Genomic DNA, 21,288 nt, shown 5'->3' on the forward strand with positions numbered 1-21,288 from the left:
ACCAGCAATATGACATACAAATGTTTTATCATATTGTATTGTGGAAATTTTATTGTTCAGTCAGACGATTTTTGTATTTAGAAAAAAGCATTCTAGAAGATAACAAATTTTTAACTAGATGGTGTAGACCATCTACATTATGCAATATTCACCATGGGGGAGATAAAATTCTGTCCATTTTTGCTGTGAGAGGTTTTTAAAATCGTTTTATCCTCTTAATTCAATGTGGTCTTATGGTCAATTGCAGGGATGATTGGAAAACAATCCTAGGCAGTTAACTCAGATGGGGCTAACTACCTGAGTATCAGTAATCCTTGCACTTTAGTTTCAATTAGTCTTTTGGTTGTTCATCTATATGAGATTGGTGAAAAAGGAAAACTGATAGCCTTTGGCTATATGATGATATAAAAGAGCTGAGGCCTTTTCTCTATCTCTTCTACTATTTATCTGTCTTTTCTTTCTAATACTATAAGGCTCTTGCACCCCTATACTACTACTCTAGGCCTATAATGAGAACTCCTTTAATTTCACCTTAATAAACGTTGAAACTGGTTTGGGTAATCACCTGCCCATAATTCATAGCATCATACATGTTCATATGGCATTGCATTATGGAATTCTAAGCCAACTGATGCGAAGTCATTAGCCTCTATATACAAGTAGCCCAGTTGTGAATTGACTTCACATGCAAAATTCATTTGCTTACACTTGGATAAAGGATGAAACCAAGAATATAATTTCTTGGCATCTTTAATTTATAGTATAACCAAGTGGACATCTATTTCTAATTATCCATCTCTATCTTTCAACATCTATCTCTAATCCAGAGTATTTAAGTAATAAGGTGTGACACAACATTTTGGCTACTTGTATATTATTATTATTCAGGCCTCCATGGAGTCAAGAGACCCATCATAGGAGGTCCTTCCTAGGAAACACAAAGTCTATCATACCACTCCTTGAACTCATTGACCGTTCTTGCTCTCACAACTGTATCAGGCAATGCATTCCATGGCTCAACCATCCTCCATGCAAAGAAACCACTCCTCACCCTCTTGCTCACAAGTTTCAGTTATTATCAGCTCTTCTGATGCTATGACCATATCCAAAACTCTCGAACCTCTTGTTCCTCTATTACATCTTGCCTAAGGCATTTGGTCTCTCAAGAATTCTAGAAAAATCATTCCCTTTTTGCTACATGCATTTTCATCTTATATTGCTGTAGTTAAAATCTCCCATAACAATCATTCTTCTTGCATTTGCCAAGCTCAAATGTCTAAACATCTCCTGCTCCTTACCCTCTGTGCTCCTTGGCTTGTAGAAACCCCACTAAATATCCTGTCTTGACCACCTCTAGCTCATACCATAGGCTTTCAAAACCATTAGTGTCACTGCCTTCCAACACCTTCACTCTTAGAGGACATAAGTCATCACTTATTATAAGCAGTACTCCACCACCGCGTTTTCCCTTCTTATCCTGCTGAAAAATGCTGTACCCTGCTACTTCTATTCCTGTTATTATATCATCTGCCATCAACCAAGTCTCAGACATTCCAATAATCTTTGACCAGGCTGATGCTATCATCGCCACCAATTCATCTCCTTTATTCCGGATACTCTTGGTATAAGGCATAAAAATGTTACTCCTTCTGTACCTATCATTATCCTCTCCAAACACCACTCGACTCAGTGTTACCTGATGTTGTCCCCCTTTCCCAAGCACCCATTCCCACAAGATGCTATCCCTACTACCATCCACCCTGGGAATTCTAGTTTCCCTGCATTGACACTCCGACTCATTCAGAAAACAGCAATCTCTCCAGATGCCTACATCCTTCCTGTTCTTAAATGCCTTCCAAGAATCCATATATTCCAATCCTCTCTTCTGACACTTTCTGGCTATTATGCTATCCATTATTACTGCTCTTCTGCTCAGCTCATCATTATCATACCTTGGTAACACACACACACACCATCTTTCCTCTCTGTATTTTCTTTTGTACAACCTCATGCATGAATCTCGGATCTCTCCCCACTCAATTTACACTGCCTCTCAAGTCATTCATGCTCACCATCACAATCACCTCATCCACCCTTTCACCCCACTTAATTGATGCCAGAGCCACATTTTCTATCCTTCCTCCAAGCAAACATTCTGCATTCTATCTCGCACACCACGGATCATCAAGTCTCCATACAATACACCTCTTACCACTGTGTTCCTTGATTGCTCACCTGCAGCATCCCTCACTCTCTCTCCTCTAACCCTTTCTCACTGTGTTCCCCTACTTACCTGTTTTCCTGGCATCACTATCCCTGGTTCCAGCTCTCCCTTGCATTCTTCTTATTCCCTCTCTCTGTTTTCATTCTCTCCTAACATTCCCATAACTCTCTCTCTCTGATTCGCCTTGCATTAATCTCATCTCATTCCTGAGATATTCTATCTCCTCTTTCAACTCATCTCTCTCTGCAAGTTAGCCACTTTTACTCGCCATTAATCCTTCCAATCAAGATCATCTCTGAAAACTTCACAATCATTCAAGCCTTTCACACTCCAGACTCTTATTTTTTTCATTCATATTTCGCTTGTTATTCTCACCTTCTATCACACCACTCGACTCTCTAGGTTGAGATTCTCCTGCCCCTGATGCAACAGGGTTGGTTATCGTAATATCTAACTCACAAAGTTCTTCCCATTGCCTACATTTTGAGCATATATGCACTCTCCCTTCTCTCACCTATCACATATCCAACTGCTGGGATGCATACATATCACAAGTACTACATGCTACAAAATCCCATAGTATGTTATGCAAAATACAGTCCTTAAATGGGGGGAAGACTTAGTGACACACCATTTGTAATTGGAGCTGTGGCTGCCACCATCATTTAAATAGTGCCTAGGAACTACTACAACTAAATGCTAAATACTATGTTATTCGTTCTACTGTAAGGCAATTTACTTACACAATAGTATAAGTATAAACTATATTTAACTATGCTAAATAACGAAAACTTATCTTCTTCTCATCCACCACAGATGAGTCTGACTCTGACCTTGCCTTCTCAGTAACCCAAAAATAACACAATATAAACAACAACTAAACTCCAAAAGCAGCACCACTAAAGAACACTTGTATTACTGAAAAAAAATGAAGCACAATTCGCGACAGAAGTCACATTATACACCGTTTAAAAGGACTTTTTTTTTTTAGCATAGCTCAAATCCACTGACTCGTTCTTCAATGACTCTAGTGCCAATTCATATGGAAATATGATTTCTGCATTACTTTAACCTTGATATCACTTCTGGGTCTGGCTCCCACTGATGAAACCTCAAATAAAAATTGAAACCAGGGTGGTTATTTGGCCCTTCCCATAGTGTATAGCATTATACATATCCATGAGGATATTTGCATTGCATTATGGGATACTAAGGTAACTGATGTGAAGTTGTTAGCCTGTATATATACAAGTAGCCAAATTCGTGAAGTAACTTTATGTGCAAAATCTGGTTGCTTACACTTGGATCGAGGATGAACCCATGAATATAATATAATTTCTTGTCATCTTTAATTTATTGTATAACAAAGTAGAAAAACTTTCAACAAGTCAAAGACAAAGTAGGAAATAATATTAATGTATAGAAATCAAGTCAAGCAATGCAGCATCCACATTATCATAAGGGAGAAAACTGTTACTGCATTCAAAATATGAATCGCAATAATGAGTCATAAAGCATGCATATACTAGGTTGTGTTATGGTCACAGCTAAAGTATATGATTATACTATACTATAATTTTAGAATTTGTATAGACAAAAAATAATTTAAGATAATTAATTTAAAAAAATGGATTAATAGTGATCACTTCCAAAACTTAGATATTGGCATACAGTCTGAGAGGTTGAGGTTCAGATAATTTCATAGTATTTCACAGGTTTCAAGGAAAAGAAATTTGAACTTGCTGGAATGAAGAAGTTTTGTCTAGTTCTATAGAACTCTGTGCCTAGTGTTAGTAACATGAGAAGCAAACTTGTCAGATTCCAAAATCAGAAGCCAACCTTTACTGGCAGATAATTATTCACTCATACCGTTATTCTTCACAGAAGATAAGTATTATCAGGGGCCATGTACATGTAGCTTATATGATATGCTCTTCTGATTCCCTTTTGTTATATGAACTGAATAAAAATAAAATTAAAAGCACTCTGACAAGTAATGGATACAACAAAACTACCATTCAAAAACTGTTCATAATTATCACCCTACTACAGACTATAATCCAATGTGAAAAGAATTTCACTACCCTACCTTAAAGGAATCTCCAAACAAACAGAATGGATTCTTTGCAAATTCAATCTATACACTTCTTTTAAACCAGCTCAGTAACTGTGTTCCTTCTTACCATCTACAAAGGATATATTAACATCTCTTTCCTTATCAAGTGTCTATCAGATACTCTGCTCATGTCATCTTTGTTTTGGACAGACTGGCCATTCTATCTTGATCAGGATTGAAGAACATCAAGACTACATTACACTTTTGGAGTCCTACAAGTCTGACCTAGCTTCTCATGCTATCAACACTAGGCACAGAGTTCTTTGTGAAACCAGACAAAACTTATTCATTCCATCTGTGACTGAGACACAAGATAGTATACACATGCTTTATGACTCATTATTATGATTAATGTTTTACATGTAGTTAATGGTCTGTCTCTCTGATGATGCCCACATAACATTAGATGAAATGGAGTTTTTTAATGAAATTCCATGTATATTTTGTTATTATAGGAAAGCCAGGAAAAGTTTTTTTTTTTAATAAATTTAAAGAAGTTGCTGTCCACTGGACAAATGAGACTGTTGTGGCAGGAAAGTAAAATTGTTTGGGTTGAAATTGCAGGAATCGACTTGCTTTGGGATACTGACTTGGGGAATGAACGGTTATGTAGCATGCTGAGGAGACAAGTGGAGTTTTGTAAATGGAACTAATGGCAATAAAAATGCACTGCTACTCTTCTAAGATTTTGGCCAATGAAATATGATTGATAGAAGATTATATTGTGACAAGAATAGAAGGGTATAGTATAATTTAGTATAAATAGAGTAGTCAAGTATCACATGTGATAAATGATGAGTTGTACCCTATAACAGTGGAGAAACTGCAAGAGGACTGAGAGTGTGTGTGTGTGTGGTGCAAGCATATGTGGACAGCACAGGATATTAAGTGGAATGTTTCTATATGCCAATGAACAGTATAGAGTGATAAGTGGGAAATGTTTTGGTAAATTAATTTGGCAAGTGTGCATTATGAATATTCTAATTTTGATAATATAAACTGAACAGATGAAAGGAAATATAGTATTATGGGAAATGACTTTCTGGAGTGAAACATATACATTAGGCAGCAATAGTGGAGGGAAATGAGGATTCAGAGACGAACCTTGACCCAGAGAATAAACATGCATATGCAGAAGTAACAAGGAGAAAGAATTTTATTATTATTAATATGGGAAACTCCAAGGAGTCCTTAGACTCATCGAGGGAGGTCCCTTGACGAGTTATGGAATTACAAGGCATATGATTTTAATCAACTTGGGAACAACTTTAGATAGTATCAAGTTGAAGAATTTGAAGGAAGAGACCTACAAAGCAATCTCCAGGATGTACAAAATCATTAGCACATTAGAACCAGCTAAGAATTAAGTGTTAGCAGTTGTAGTTAGCAGCAATGGCAAATTGTATACTTTAGATGAGAAAAATAAAGAGATCTGAAATAAAATGGATGCAGAGGGAAATCAAATATGAAATGAAGGGAAAAAAGTATAAAGATAGGTGGAGAGTAGCTGTGCAATTATTATGATTACATGACACCTCCGGGGAGTCCAAAGACTCACTGAGGGAGGGCATACACTCTACAATTCTGTATCCATCCAATACTCCAACTACAATCATCATCTATACCAGCGTTTCCCAAACTTTTACTACAATGGAACACTTCACAAATCCTGAAATTTTTACAGAACACCTTGGTTATTTTGTAATGTATTAATAAATAATTAATTGGTAATTTAGCTGATTTTTATTATTAATTAATAACTGATTATTAATTAATAATTAATTAAAAATCGATTAAACATAAACATCATTAAATTAATTTGTGCTTATTTTCATTGGCATAACCCATTCTGATCACCAAAAATTTACAATATTATTATAAGTACTTACGAATGTATGCAGACTTTTCCTCCGTGTGCTGGTCGTTTTCCCCTCCTTTTGTACATTCTGGAGATCGCTTTGTAGGCTAGTGGTTAATGACTCACTATCTATTGCGTCACAAACACCTTCAATAAGAGATTTCTTAATACCAAAATAAAAGAAAGTCACTTGTCTCTTATAAATCTGCAGGCCTATTACTTTTAAAAAATCATGGCACTATGGTTTCGAAACTTTCACCCTACAATACGAACTTGCAAAGAAAGTATTCAGTATTACTAGATTTGAAAACCAGATACAAACTACCTTGATATTCAATTTTAGTGGAAAAATTTTCTTTATACTTCCTTGCTGATTGGTCACTAAAATTTGCAACACAGATGTTATTTCTTTCAGTTTTGAGAACAGAGGATAGGCCGCCCATTATTGTAATCAGCTTGCAAGCTATTTTTATGACCAGTCATAAACAGCGGTATTCCCTTTCCCAAATGTTGAAAGGTTTCAATGTGTGAAAATTAACAATAATTCATGAATACTTCCACTTTTAAAAATACAAGGCTTGGTCACTAACATTTGCTACACAGATGTTACTAGGCATTCTGGGTCTGAGCTTTTCAACATATTCACAAATATTATTCTCCTCAGAATATTTCCACTATAAAATATTTATTCGTGAAAAATGCTTAGAAAACTAAAATGACAAATTCCAGGAGAACCTTTGGCAGAATACAGTTTGGGAAATCCTGATCTACACCAACGCCATCTACTGCCCACCACCACGACTAGTATTTTCAGACAATCACAAACATCCATGCCCATGATGGGATTCGAACCCATAGCCTTTTGGCTGGAGAGCGGATATGCTAACCACTCGACCAACCAGGCAACACTCATCAGCATCAAGTTAGAAAAATTACAACTTTGGTGTTGGGTAAAATTAGAATTAGAAAATTTGCAGATAGGTGAACAGGACTACAATCAAAGGGGTGTTCAAGGAATTTTTATCATAGTAAGCAAAAAGAGAAATGACAATAGACAAATGACTGCTAGATAGACAGCAGTGAAGTGACCAAGTAAATGACACAGTACAGCTTTCCAGTGATCATTTTCACTTTATTAGGATATTTCATCCTGGTAAAGCAAGTTTTATTTCTTGAAAGATGGGAGAGCTAAAGAATTACAAGTGAATGAGGAGGATCAATTTTGTATGCTAAGTACTTTATATATCAGTAAGGCAGTGGACTAGGTGAGATTTTGCCATGTTTCAAGAAAATGCAATAAGGAACAATGCCAGTGATCTGACTGTTTAATGAAAGTCCATGACAGGACGAGTCCATAAGGAACAGAAAGGGGATAGTAAGTCAGTGCCATTACACAGAGTTGGTGATGGTGGCAATAATAGAAGATGACAGAGGTAGTGATTTTGGTGATAATCATCAACAAAATAATAACATCCACGGAGTAGTAGATGTTAATATTTTTGGAGAAATTAGGGAATTAATATACACAACTGGACAGATGACAGCAATATTATTTATTAATGTCAGAATGGATTTGTTAAAGGAAACTGTTGTTACCTTTTGCAAATTAACAAGAGCACCAAGACCTCATGGAGATCTTAAATGATAATTATAAAAATTATGTATATTGTCTTTTCTAATCAGCATCTGCTGTTCAAGTTAAAAACTGCCTCCTTTCTGGTTACCTGTGAAGAAAATAAAAAAGAAAAAAACTGCACCTTATCTAATATTTTTCTAATATTACAGACACACATGCAAACATACTTGTATACTTACATTGAAAATAAATATCAAGAAACCTTGTAATGTTGTAGTAATAGAAAAGAGATAAGTAAACACAATGCGAGCATCTTCTATGGCAAAAAAAGCAAATATCCACGACAAGCCTGAAATGCAAACAAAAATGTCATATCAAGGAAAATATATAATAGCATGTAATATTATATTAATATATATAATGATAACAATAACATATAAACAAAATCTTATTAATATATATAAGATTACTATAATTACATGACATATTAACAACAACAAATAGACAAGAACTTCACATTGCTTATACAAAATGTGGAGAACTGCCTAAAGTCTTTTACCAGGAACCCAATCTTTAACTTCCTATGATAAACCATAGGAAGTAGTATTCTTGACCACCTGTAATTACATAATGGCAGAATATACACATATTATGCTAGGTTTTGTACAGTCTCTTTCCAGTTATACAAAGCAACTGTTAGTTTCATCAGGAAATCAGGTGTGTTTGGGGGGGGGGTGAAAAGTCAGCTAATGAACCTCAAGAGAAATGATAACAGGCACTGGGAAAACAAGCTTGCAGAGGAGTAATTTGATAAATATTGTAAACATAACTGGTGGGTAGCAAGACAAAGATGATATCAACTTGCAAGAACCCTTTAAATAATAAATATCTGATGATTTACTCAGGCTATAGGGATCAAGAGAAAAAGAAACGGCTATAATATTTAACATTCAAAATGAAAATTATTGAAGCAATTTCAGAATGGGAAAATGGACAAGGGATGTTATTTATATTATCCTGAGATCCTCACGGAGTCAAAGACTCATTGCAAAATATCCCGTTATCATACACATAGCTACTGTGCCTTAAATACATTCAAATTTTCTGTTGGCACCAGACTTTCAGGCAATGCATTCCAATCATTCGCAACTCTCCATGCAAAAAATCTGCTTCTCACTCTGTTGCTCACACTCTCCTTATACCTAGTCTAGCCAACAATATTGTTACAACTTAAACAGCACTTTTTAATAAACCTTTAATCTATCAGTAAATCATTTACATCTTTCAGCACATGCAAATCATAAGTATAACGTGCATATAGTACAACTCAATGCTAAAAAATATCCCCCTTTTACTTTCATGTATGCGTGAAGTCTATGAGGCCACATGAATGGCAGCATGCACAACATTCAAAGGAAATACTGTCACTGCTCACTTCAAATCTACCTTCAAGACTGGCCATGCTGGAGTGTTGTTTTTTGCAGGCTACTCACCCAAGCTCCAAAGACAATTTGACGTCCAACAGATTCAGATCAGGACTTCCATATGGCCAATCAGGTGGCGATGTGTGGTCGTGCACATTCACAAGGCAAAGACCACACTGTTGTGTGGTCTTTGCCTTGTGTGCAGGCTAAGTAATGTTGGAAGGTCCACTGCCTATGTGAAACAAGGTGTTGTTTGGGGACTGTAAAACAGGCTCCAGCATGGTTTCTTGATACACTCTGGCAGAGGTTTTAATCCCTTTCTCACAGAAATGCAACTTGGATATCCCTTGATACATCACCACCACCAAACCATCACTGATGCAGGGTGATGACTTCTCTGAATCCTGGATGCATATGGCATGTGCTATGCAACCATCCCAGGCATATACCTGATTGTTTGGGTGGTTAAACCACTTGTCAGTGGTGAAAATTTTCTCATCTGTGAAGAGGATATCTCTGTCTGTTTCACGTATTGCCGGAGAAGTGCCTTAGATTTTATGACCCTGCTGTATAAATTGTGGTGTTAACACATTTGTTGCCAACTACGAGTGTACTCGTAGTTAGTATATGAGCCTCACAAGCCAACTACGAATATACTCTTATGTTGATTACCGCTGGCAATGAGATTACTCGTACTGACTTTGAAGAAGTAAAAGTGCTTGGCATGTGGAGTGTAGCAGCAAATGTGTGTATACTCGTAGTTGGTATATGAGCCTCACAAGCCAACTACGAATATACTCGTATATCGATTACAGCCAGCTACGAGATTACTCGTACTGACCTTGAAGAAGTGAAAGTGCTTGGTGTGCAGTAACAAACTATGCCTGAGGAGCATGGCAGCGAACGTGTTAAAAAGTGTTCAGTGGAGCAATGATAAGCTGTCACTCTCAGGTCATCAGTTAGTACATGTGACATATTCCTCTGCAAAACATTCATCTCTCATGACATCACTTTCTACGTTCTCAAAGGATTATGGCAGAGGTCAATTACACTGTATTGTTATGCAACTGCCCTCACAATCTGTTGCATCATAATTGACCTGTTCTTTGGAATCAGATACACCTTCTGTATCGTTATAATGGTTAACAGTATAATACACAAGCATCCTTCTGATTTGGAGTGTTTTAACATGTTGAAAATAACAGGTGTCTGCATTCCAACCTTGTGAAGTGCTATTACAGCTACACTGTTCTCATAATCTCCCTATTGCATATTAATCCAAATAGCTAAACAACTCTCTCTCTCTAGTGATAAACACATGAATGTTGGCTGCTCATGCAATTCTGTAGGTAGTATTCAGAAGTTGCAATGAGTTATTACAGCTTTTGCATACCCCCAAGAAAAACCTCTTCAACATTAATCTTATAACAACTTCTTACTAACTTACATGTCTATCATATCACCCCCCCCCCTCATATCCTATCCACTAAACTCTGTAAATTGCATCTTCTCAACCATTCTTCATATTGAAACATTCCGGAGACCAGAAACTACCTTAGTCAATCACTTCTGTACCCTTTCCAGTATCTCTTCATGCTTTTATAAACCAGGTGACCAAATCTGTGTGCAGTAGTCCATATGTGGCCTAATCAACACCTTATACAATGGAACCAGAATCTCCTTACTTCTACAGTCAGTGTTCTTCACATCATTGCAAGAATTCACTGTGTTGTCCTCACAATATTGGCAATATGTCCTCTAAATTTTTGATCCCTATCTACTATCACCCCAAGATCTCTGATTTTTTCCACCTCGAACAGTATATTCCTACCAAAAGTACTTCCACGTTTCATCTTTGTTTTCCAAATTTTAAAACCTTACATTTTGCAACATTTGAACTGGCATCCCCACTTCTCATAATTCTTCCTGACTTTGCATCAAATGTAAACAATAGAATATTGTTTGCCCACTGAAATCTTCCCTAATATTATTAATAGACAGGTTTAACAGCAATCACCCTAAAACAGATGTCTGAGCCGCATAACTAGTGACTCTTCTCTTTGAAGATATTACTTCCCCCATACACAACTTGCTATTACCTATCAGACAGCAAACTTCCAATCTAATGCACTAGTCTAATATCCAACCCCATCTGCTCTAGTTTGACTATCAACTTATCATGTGGTAATCTATCAAAAGCTTTTGCAAAATTTAAGTATAATACTGTGTATCCATCTCCCTCATCCAGTGCAGCTGTCATCTTTTTTGAAGTAAGTTGTTTACTGAAACATGACCTCCCTTTAGCAAATCCATACTGCCCATCAAAGATAATACCACTATTTTCAACCCAATTCTGGATCCTGGTTCTCATTATCTTCCACAAAGCTTTAATCACAACACCTGGCACACAGACTAGCCTATAATTTGATGCTTGAGTTCTGTCACCTCCTTTATGAATAAGTTAAAGATGCCAAGAAATCATATTCTTGGTTTCATCCTTTATCCGAGTATAAGCAGATAAAGTTTGCACGTGAAGTCACTTCATGACTTGGCTACTGTATATAGAGGCTAACGACTTCACATCAATTACCTTAGTATCCCATGGCGCTGCATTATGCAGCCTCTATATACAAGTAGCCCAGTCGTGACATAACTTTACATGCAAACTTTGTTTGCTTACACTTGGATAAAGGATGAAACCAAAAATATAATTTCTTGGCATCTTTAACTTATAGTATATAACCAAGTGGAAAAAAATCTTTCAACATCTATCTCTGTTATGAAGCAGTACAACCTTACCTTCCACTTGTTTGGAACTTGACCTCATTCAGATTCATATTACACAAATATGCCAAAGCAGATGTCAATTCCCTGGCACATTCATTCAAAATATGTGGTGACATATCAATTCCTACAGCCTTATTAACATCAAGTTTACTCAATTCCCCATTTATCTCTTGCTCACACACAATCTGTCACTCTTCCTTTTCTACCACTGCTCCTTAATATCCACAGTCGTCCTCTTATGCATGAGGCTTTGCAAATTGCATTCTCTCAGTGTGTCTTCATACCCATACCAAAAATCAATTACCATCTTAGTTAATCTTTAGTCTCTCTAATACATCCTCATCGCTATGAAAACTAGCTGACCAAATCTGTGCAAAATAATCCATATAAAGCCTGGTTAAGGCCATACATAGTGGAAACATAACTTCCTTATTTCTGAAAGTCAAGGTCCTCTGCATCATTGCCATAATCCAATGTGATGACTTCATCACTTGTATAATGTGAACCATGAACTTCAGATCCTTATCCACCAGCAGCACTCCCACACCACTTGTCTCTTCAACTTCTTTTGAAATTTCCTCACAAGCATATAGGTGACCCCTCTCTCACAAGACTCTCTTCATTCATTTTCTCAATATTCAGCAAAATATAATCTGCAAAGATTTGTAAGTAGGAGGAAGTGTGATATAATTGAATAACTTATCTCATAGACAACATTGCAAAGATTATCCAGTGGAAGAACAAGATATTGAAATGATAACAATAGATTTCTGTACTGTGTGTTCTATAGGTCCTTGGACTTTATGCTGAACTGGTTGCTATCATTCCTCTGCTTTCTTCTCATCATATAAAAACTAGAGCAGCCACTGCTCAAAACCCATGCACTGTCCAACTCAAAAAAAAATGAAAGACAGAAACTTAAACTTATGCAAAATAAAGTTATTAGCTGTAAATTTTTCGCCTAAGTATTGCTGACCTTATCAGTACAATAACAACAATGGAATACAAAATAAAATTGCAATAAAAGAATCAATTTCAAAAAGTATCACTACAGCATCAATAGGACAGCAGATGGTCAGTAAATTCTCAATTATTTAAAAGAAAAAAAAAAAAACAATAATATAGTAATCAGGAATTTGCATAAAAATGATATAGTAATATTTCCCATAAAGGGGAATTTCTACACCAAGTAAATTTAAACAGATCTGATGGATTTTGGTTATCCTTTTATGGGAAATATATAACTATATCATTTTCATGCAAATACCATTGTTATTATTATACTGATGATATGTTTGATACTTGGGGAAAAATTTTACAGCTAATAAATTTATTTCACCTAATATAATAAATTTAGTTTAATCCTTTATCCAAGTGTCAACAAACAAAGTTTGCGCCTAAAAATATCTTCAGGACCGAATATGGTGTTGTACTACCTACTGGGATAAGATAGTTACAATGCCATCAAAATGTGGGTTAAAAAATTTAAAAAAAAGCCTACTGAAAAAATTATTTTCCTGGCCTCCTGACATCACAAAAAAAAACAAACAAACAAACTCACGCCTTCAATTCTTGTCTCCCCCGGACATACGATTTCCCTAACATCCAAAAACCCAATTTCCACCTAAGACCTATAGTAGATCTTAGGTGAAAATTGGATGGAAGCATCTGCTTGTTTCGTAATTAAAATGTCTAGAAAAGGTGATTTTCCTTCATTCTCAAGTTCTAAGGTGAATTTGAATTTATGGTGGAAGGAGTTAATAGATGCCAGAAAATCATATAACTCAGCTACACTGTGTTTCCATATTATGAATATGAGGTCTACATGTCTCCACCAAATTGATGGTTTAGGATTTGTAGATAACAAGACATAATTTTTGAACTTTTCCTTGATAAGTCTACACAAGGAGGAGATCAGTTAAAATGTCTGTTCTTGAGATATAAATTTCTCTCTTTTTTTTTTTTAATCTACAAAGTGGTGCGTATTTTTGATATAGGCGTCAGTGTGTCTAATGTGCTCCTTTAGCAGATGAGCAAGATGTTTTGATAATAAATAAGTTGGCAAGCTAATATCATCTACGATCAGTTGAAGAGGAACATTGATCTTGTGTATTTTTGGTGATCCATATAAATGTGGAGTTTAACGGATATATGGATTTCAAGTTTTTCTTACGATCCGTTGATCATGTTGCTTAAAAGGTTGTTGGTTTATACATGGTTTGTCCAAGTAGGATAAGAATCTAATTGAGAGTAAGTAGATGTATCAGAAAGTAAAATTGAAAATTTGGACATATAATCCGTCGTATTCAAGATAACAGTTGAATTGCCTTTGTCAGCCTTAAAGTACTATAATATCTTTATTCTTCTTTAAATTAGACAGTGCTCTTTTTTTTTCTAAGGAGCTGATGTTCTTTTTAGAAGGACAAAAAGATGAAAGAAGAATCGCAGTATTTAATCTAATGTCATTTGCAACAGGTTCAGGGCTTTTCTATGTTACACATATCTATTTTAGGTATGTGCACTGGTGTGACTGCAAAACTGATCAACAATATATACAATAAAACTTATCAAAGGACCAAAAACAGGGATATTAAGAAATGTAATACTTTATACGAGAAGATTTTAAAATCAAGAGCTATCCTAGATGATGATAAGGTACTTTTCAGCTTTTCGGATCATAACTTGACACCTGCAGAAGCTAGCATCTGAAAAAAAGAGTTCAGTTTTGCAGTTGCACCAGAGCACATACCTAAAATAGATATTTTATATAGATTGATAGGCTCCAAGGCTTCCTGCAATATTGATATAGTATCCAGGGTGACTCTGCCATTCTTTCCGAGTGCATTTATCCCTTACTGGATAATTGATGTCTATGTGTGGCTCCATGGTGGGTTTGGATCGTTGGCACTGAACCAAAAAAACCCTTCATTCTCAAATTCTTCCAAGGCTTTCACAAGACTCCAACCAATTACAGATGCTGTAGATATGTCATCTAATAACAGAAATGAGAAGAAAAGAACATGAAACACATAAGAATACCATTGTTTCTCATCATCCATGCACTGACCTGGTTAGCTCAGTGGTTAGCATAGGTGCTTTCCAACCAATAGGTCTTTGTTGTATAATGAAACCTGTGGAGCATTCATAACTAAACATTGTTTCTAGAAAATATCACCCTTCTTCATCCTCGCATAAAATTCATGCTAGAAAAAGAATCTCCTCAGGATATCTCCTTCCTGGATGTACACATCCAAAAAAAGAAGATGGTTCCATCTCCACTTCTGTCTGTTGGAAGCTGACTTTTTCAGGACGCTACATTCACAATTCTTCGGCTTATCATCCATCTCCAAAATTTGGCATCATTAAATCATAACCAGAGCACACAGATTCTGCTCCTTCGAAGAATCTTTAAACCAAGAATTGGAAATAATCTAAAATACAGCCATACAAAATGGATACAATCCAAAAACAACTCAAAAAATCATCAGTCACGTCCCCACACATCAACCTAGACAAGAACAAACCTGTAGGATTCCAATACCTTATGTCAAAGGCATCGCTGAATATATTTCAAAAATTATGAAGACATATAAATTGGCTGCTACTTACAAACCAATCAACCAAATCTACAATTGGTTACCTTCTCCTAAAGACAAACTCTCACCTCTGATGCTACCTTACGTGTATGAGGTCCCATGCTCCTGTAAATTGTCCTACTATGGACAGACAGGTAGATTCATTATCACACTGCAGAAATCTGGCCTTGAACAACACAGAATTGAAAACCCTAACCATAGGATCCATAGGAAGAAGACCAAACTTCTACATAGATCTTCATATAAAAATGAACGTTTATATAAGAAAAGTGCTGAAGCCCTACGTCACAGACCTAATTTGAACTGTAATGACGTTCTTACTATCCCTTAAATTTGGGAAATTATCATCCTAAATTGTGTAAAATTATTTTTATATATGTTATCTTATTTTAATGTAATTTTTTTTAGACATAATTTAATTCTTTAACACGCTACTGCACGCATAGAGGGAGTCCACTGTAAGCATGCACTCTAACTGTATGTGATTCCTGGTATTGTTTAAATTAACTGTACTGACGATGTCCTATGATACTTAGGATGAAATATTTACTTATTAAAAAATCTTATTACTGTGGTTACGTGTGTATGTTTAGTCATGAATGCTCCACAGGTTTCATTATACAACATTTCTCCTCCTACTGGCCACATAGCTAAAAAATTTCCTATGGTTATCTTTGGATCTTAGTGCTAGTCTCTTTTCACATTCCAGTTTTGCCTTCCTTACCATATTAGTCTAGGGTAAGCTTTGACATCACTTTACTGTTTAACAATATTCCCTTTTTACATCATAGGCTTCTTATAAATGCCCATAGTTGTTATAAAAAAATGCCCATGTGTTACCTTTGAGTATGTACATGTGACAAGTGTTAGTTTTACTCTCTGAAGATGTCTTGGTGACCGAGATGAAACATTGGGAGCATTAAAAATAATTTTTAATCCTCCTTTCTTAGTGATGTCAATACTCCCCCATTAAACTTCCAACATAATGTCTACCGGAAGATTCCAAGCTCCTCTGGTTTGTCTTACTTTGGAGAGTGGCAGATCTGCAGCCATCTTGAAGATCATAAATCTTATAACATAAATCCTACATCCAGTACCATGAATTGGAAGAGTCTGGACTAACAGAACATGTTATCTTGACTAAATATAAAATTTTTTTTTTTTTGAAGAAAACTAAAGCATTACATAGAAGTAGATTCTTTATAGAGTTCTTATATAAAGAGACCAATTATTGGTCTCTTTATATTACACCCAAGTGTAAGCAAACAAAGTTTGCATCTGAAGTATTTTCAGGACTGGGGCAACTTGTGGCAAAGGTGGTATAAGTTCTCATCACTTGCCTTAGTATCCCATAATGCAAAGCACATCTCCTTGCAGACATGTATAATGCTATGGTTAAGGGAAGGATCATCACCCAGACCAGTTTCAACCTTTATTGAGGTCTCATCAGTGGGAACCAGACCCAGAGGTGGTGATACTAAGGTGGAAGTAATGTAGAAGTCATATTTCCATATGCCAGTTGCCAAAAAGTACCTTATTATTAAAATTCTCCAGAGAATTTTAATAATAGAAGAGTAACTGGAATAAATGTATTAGTCTTAAGGGAGATTATGTTGAAAAAAAAATTGAAATTATAAATTCGTTTTTTCATTGTTAGGCTGAGAACTTCTCAGACCACCCTCATAGCAACCTTTCCATGCTGTGTTTTATGCCATGGCAGAAATTTAAGGTTGTCATAATCACCTGCCTTGTAGTAATCACTTGCCAAATACCTCTTCTTGACAAAATATTCCACATGGTCACTTTCACCAGTCATCTTGGTTATGGATAGCTCTTCCAATCCTATGACCAGGTCCAATACTCTCCCACCCCTTGTCCCCTCCATCACATGCTGCCTCAAATAATTATCTCTTAGAAACTGCATAAATTCCATTTCCATCCTGCCATGTAATCTTTCTTCCTTTTAGTTTATATCTTCTTCTTCTCTCTTCCATCATCTATGTGGATGATGATGATGATGATGAGGATGAATTAACTCTTTCAACTTCTGTCTGTCCTGGGAGAGTCCGAACAATTCTATCTAGTTTGGTGTTGCTTGTTGTGATTTGGTTTTCAGGTACTCTTTTATTTTGTCTATCCATCTAATTCTGGGCAGTCCTTTGGATCTTTTACCTTCCATCGTTGTATTCAGGGCATTAGATGATAGTCTTTCTGTTCCCATTCTAGTCATATGGCCAAACCATCGCAGTCTTCTTTCTTGGATTTTGTCTATGATTGTTATTTCTTGTTTTAGTCGTTTCCTTATGTCTTCATTTCCTATTCGATCTAGCAGAGATACTCCAAGTAATCTTCTTATTTATATCTCCATAGCTTAAGTCCCCCATAATAAAAGTATTGTTTTAAATTAAAGTACCCCTATTCAGAGCATTCTGTAAAGAAAGAAAGAAAGAAAGAGAGAGAGAGAGAGAGAGATAGAACTAATAGATGAAATACCCTCAAATTTGGAGATATCTAAACAGATCATTGCAAAGAGATTTTGACATTAAAAAAATTAGCTTGAAAATGAGTGACAGGGGAAATATGGTGCTGTGAGCAAGAAAAAATTGCAATAATGTGAACCGAATAGTATGTGATTGTAAAATGATTCAGAGTCAATCACAAAATAAGTTACTAGATGTCTATTTTGCTCATTTCATAAAATAATGTGATACAAAAAACATATCAAATAGAGTTGACATGCAGCAAGAAGATCTGGAAGATCAATAGAGATGATGTTCAATGTGTTGGCCTTTGTGCAGGACCTAGAGCTTTAAAATCATACAGAGCTATCTACAGTGGAATACAACAGATCTGTTGAAAGGTTTAACACGATGCACAATCTTTCAATTCTGCCAGGTAAAGAACTTCTCTTGAATATACCACGCTTTGGAGATAGCCATAAGTCATAGGGATTAAGGTGTGGTGAACACAGATGGTATTTCATAGATATATAATTTTCAAGGATAGAAATATGGAAAAGAAGTGGAATGCTGTTAATGATTGCAGAGAAATTGTGTCTGTCCACAGTGTGGAAGTTGGTAGTACATACACAGATTTCGAATCTGTGTGGTGCTAAGTTGAAATAAACAGGTTAGTATATCTGATAGCATACTGTTATAGGGTGTTCTTTGCAGTTAGTGATGTTCTCAAAATGGCTGAAGACATGGACTCCAATGTTCAACACTACTTAATAATAGAAATGAGAGTACATGATGCATTTGCTTTCTATGAACAAATTTATGATGAAAAGAAGAAGAGGAATGAGCAGAGCACATTGAAATTTTCATCAAAAAAAAAAAACAAAGGTTACACCAGAAGTTGTTAATGAAGTGTTCACAATGCTGCCAATTGGTGAGAGCGATCATGAGATACTTTTTGGGAAGTGATGAAACAAGAAAAGGTCACTGCCAAAAATGGATACATGTGGAAGTATACAGCAAATGATTATAGGAAGCTCTGTAGTCACTTATAGGCCAGGGAATGCAGAGAACACTGATTGTTAAATGTTTAGGCAAATTAGTTGGGCATGTAAAAAGAAGGTGATCCTGATGGGAGACTTTAATTACAGGAATATAGAACGGAAGGAGGAGATAATGTGGGAACAAGGAGAGTGAGTTTGTGAAATTTCTGAGAGATAAGTATCTTAAGCAGCAAGTGACTGGAGCAACTAGAGGCTTTAATGTTTTGGATTTGGTGAAGATGAAGATGAAATTGTTAATGAAGTGTTCACAATGCTGCCAATTGGTGAGAGCGATCATGAGATACTTTTTGGGAAGTGATGAAACAAGAAAAGGTCACTGCCAAAAATGGATACATGTGGAAGTATAAAGCAAATGATTATAGGAAGCTCTGTAGTCACTTAGCATCAGTACATTGGGTAGATGAGTGAAAAGATCTTGAAAATGCATAGAAACTCACAAGTATCTGACAAAAGCAATGTATGACTGCATACCAAGAGTTAAGGGAGTAAATAGAGTAGGAGTGAAATGGATGAACAGTGGTATTAAGCAAGCTGTGATGGAAAAGAAAATGTTATGGAGGACTTACAGGACAGTTGGTGGTGATTAGATCCATGAAGAGTATAAAGTGCAGGCTAGAGAGGTGACAAAAATGGTAAACAAAGAAAAGGTGTAGTATGAGAGGAGATTGGCTGGTCAGGCTAAGGTTAACTCAAGGGAATTTATCTGCTACATGGCAAGCAAGAGGAAGAATAATAATGGCAGATTAACATTGGTGGAGCGTCATGGCAGCAGACTAACAGCTGTAAAGGATATAGTAGAGTTATTGAACGAGTATCATGTATTGGTGATGATTGCAGATGCTCAGTCATAGGTCGTATGCAATGCATAGTGTGTATTCTCAAATTATCTACTCAACTCGTCCCCCCCCCCAAGATTAAATCCTGGGTGCGCCACTGGTGGAAATGGATGACACATCACCACCTATTCTTAAGGAATGTGCACCGCAGTTGGCTATGCCCTTGACCTGGTTATTTAATGAAAGTCTTGCAGTTGGTAGGGTTCCTAAGGAGTGGAAAGAAGACAAAATAATACCACTCCACAAGCATGGTTCTAAGACAGAAGTATCCAACTATAGGTCAGTCTGTATAACTGCATTTGTGGTCAAGGTGTTGGAAAGATTGATAAGAAACAGAATATAGAATTGGGTTGATGGACATAAAATTCTTTATGATGGTCAGCATTTGTAAAGGATAGGTCTTGTTTTAGTAATTTACTTGCATTTTATAATAAGGTGACAAGTGTGTTAGATAAGGGAGAATCATATACAGTGATATTCTTAGACTTTGCAAAAGTGTTTGAGAGATTACCACATGATAAGTTGGTGTACAAGTTGCAGAGGATGGGAATAAATAGTATACTGGTTAGATGGATCAGAGATTAGCTCTCTGAATGATACCAGCAGGTTGTGTATGATGGACCAATGCCTCAAAAAAGGAGGGTAACCAGTGCTGTGCCCCAGGGTTCTGTTCTTGGGCCCCTGCTACTACTTGTTTGTAAATGATATATCATGTAGACTGACTGGGGATTTTCAGTTATTTGTTGATGTTGTAAAGTTAGGAAGAATTATAAGTAACACTGCTGATGTTAATTCCCTTCAGGAAGATTTGAATAGACGGGCAAAAGAGTGGGGTTATACTTTTAATATCAATAAGTGCAAGGTGTTGCTGAAGTGCAGAAATATAAGGCTATGTACTACATCAATGGTGCCATACTGCAGGAAGTGGATGAGATTAGAGATCTGGGAGTGATGGTTGGCAGTAGACTGAAGTTTAGAGGGCATATTGCTAGTGTTGCAAATGCTGCACATCGTAGTGCTGCTATGATAAGAAGTATTCTAACATGCAAGGATAAGGAAGTGGTTGTGCCACTGTATAAGGCAGTGGTCGCCAAAGTGGTCAATATCGACCCCCAGGGGTCCATATAACATTGTTAAGGGTCGATTCGGGCTCAGGGGTCGATAGAAAAATATAAGACATCATTATACGGGTAATATTTAATTCGGTTAACTTGGATTACCTCCATCCTGAATGACAACGCAATTAAGAGTGACTTGTGGGAACAGTGACATGAATAGGACCTGTAAGATAGAGAAAGGTCATGAAAATAGTTATGGAAGCCAATCGAGTAGGCCAAAATAACATATTTAC

General features: G+C 36.2%; 1 protein-coding gene across 3 annotated transcripts in view; it reads right to left on the minus strand.

The window, feature by feature from the left end:
* Window positions 1-21,288, minus strand: part of LOC150104425 (adhesion G protein-coupled receptor L4-like) — a 118,075-nt gene that overhangs the window by 70,442 nt on the left and 26,345 nt on the right. For all 3 annotated transcript variants that reach the window (XM_090397035.1, XM_090397037.1, XM_090397034.1), the window contains exon 2: window positions 8,014-8,123. In XM_090397035.1, coding sequence (XP_090253161.1) covers window positions 8,014-8,123 — 110 coding nt within the window. The remainder of the gene's footprint in view (window positions 1-8,013; window positions 8,124-21,288) is intronic.

Source organism: Typopeltis vanoorti, chromosome 8 (assembly GCF_054136105.1).
Source record: "Typopeltis vanoorti isolate ZY-2024b chromosome 8, IOZ_Tvanoo_1.0, whole genome shotgun sequence".
Lineage (NCBI taxonomy): Eukaryota > Metazoa > Arthropoda > Arachnida > Uropygi > Thelyphonidae > Typopeltis > Typopeltis vanoorti.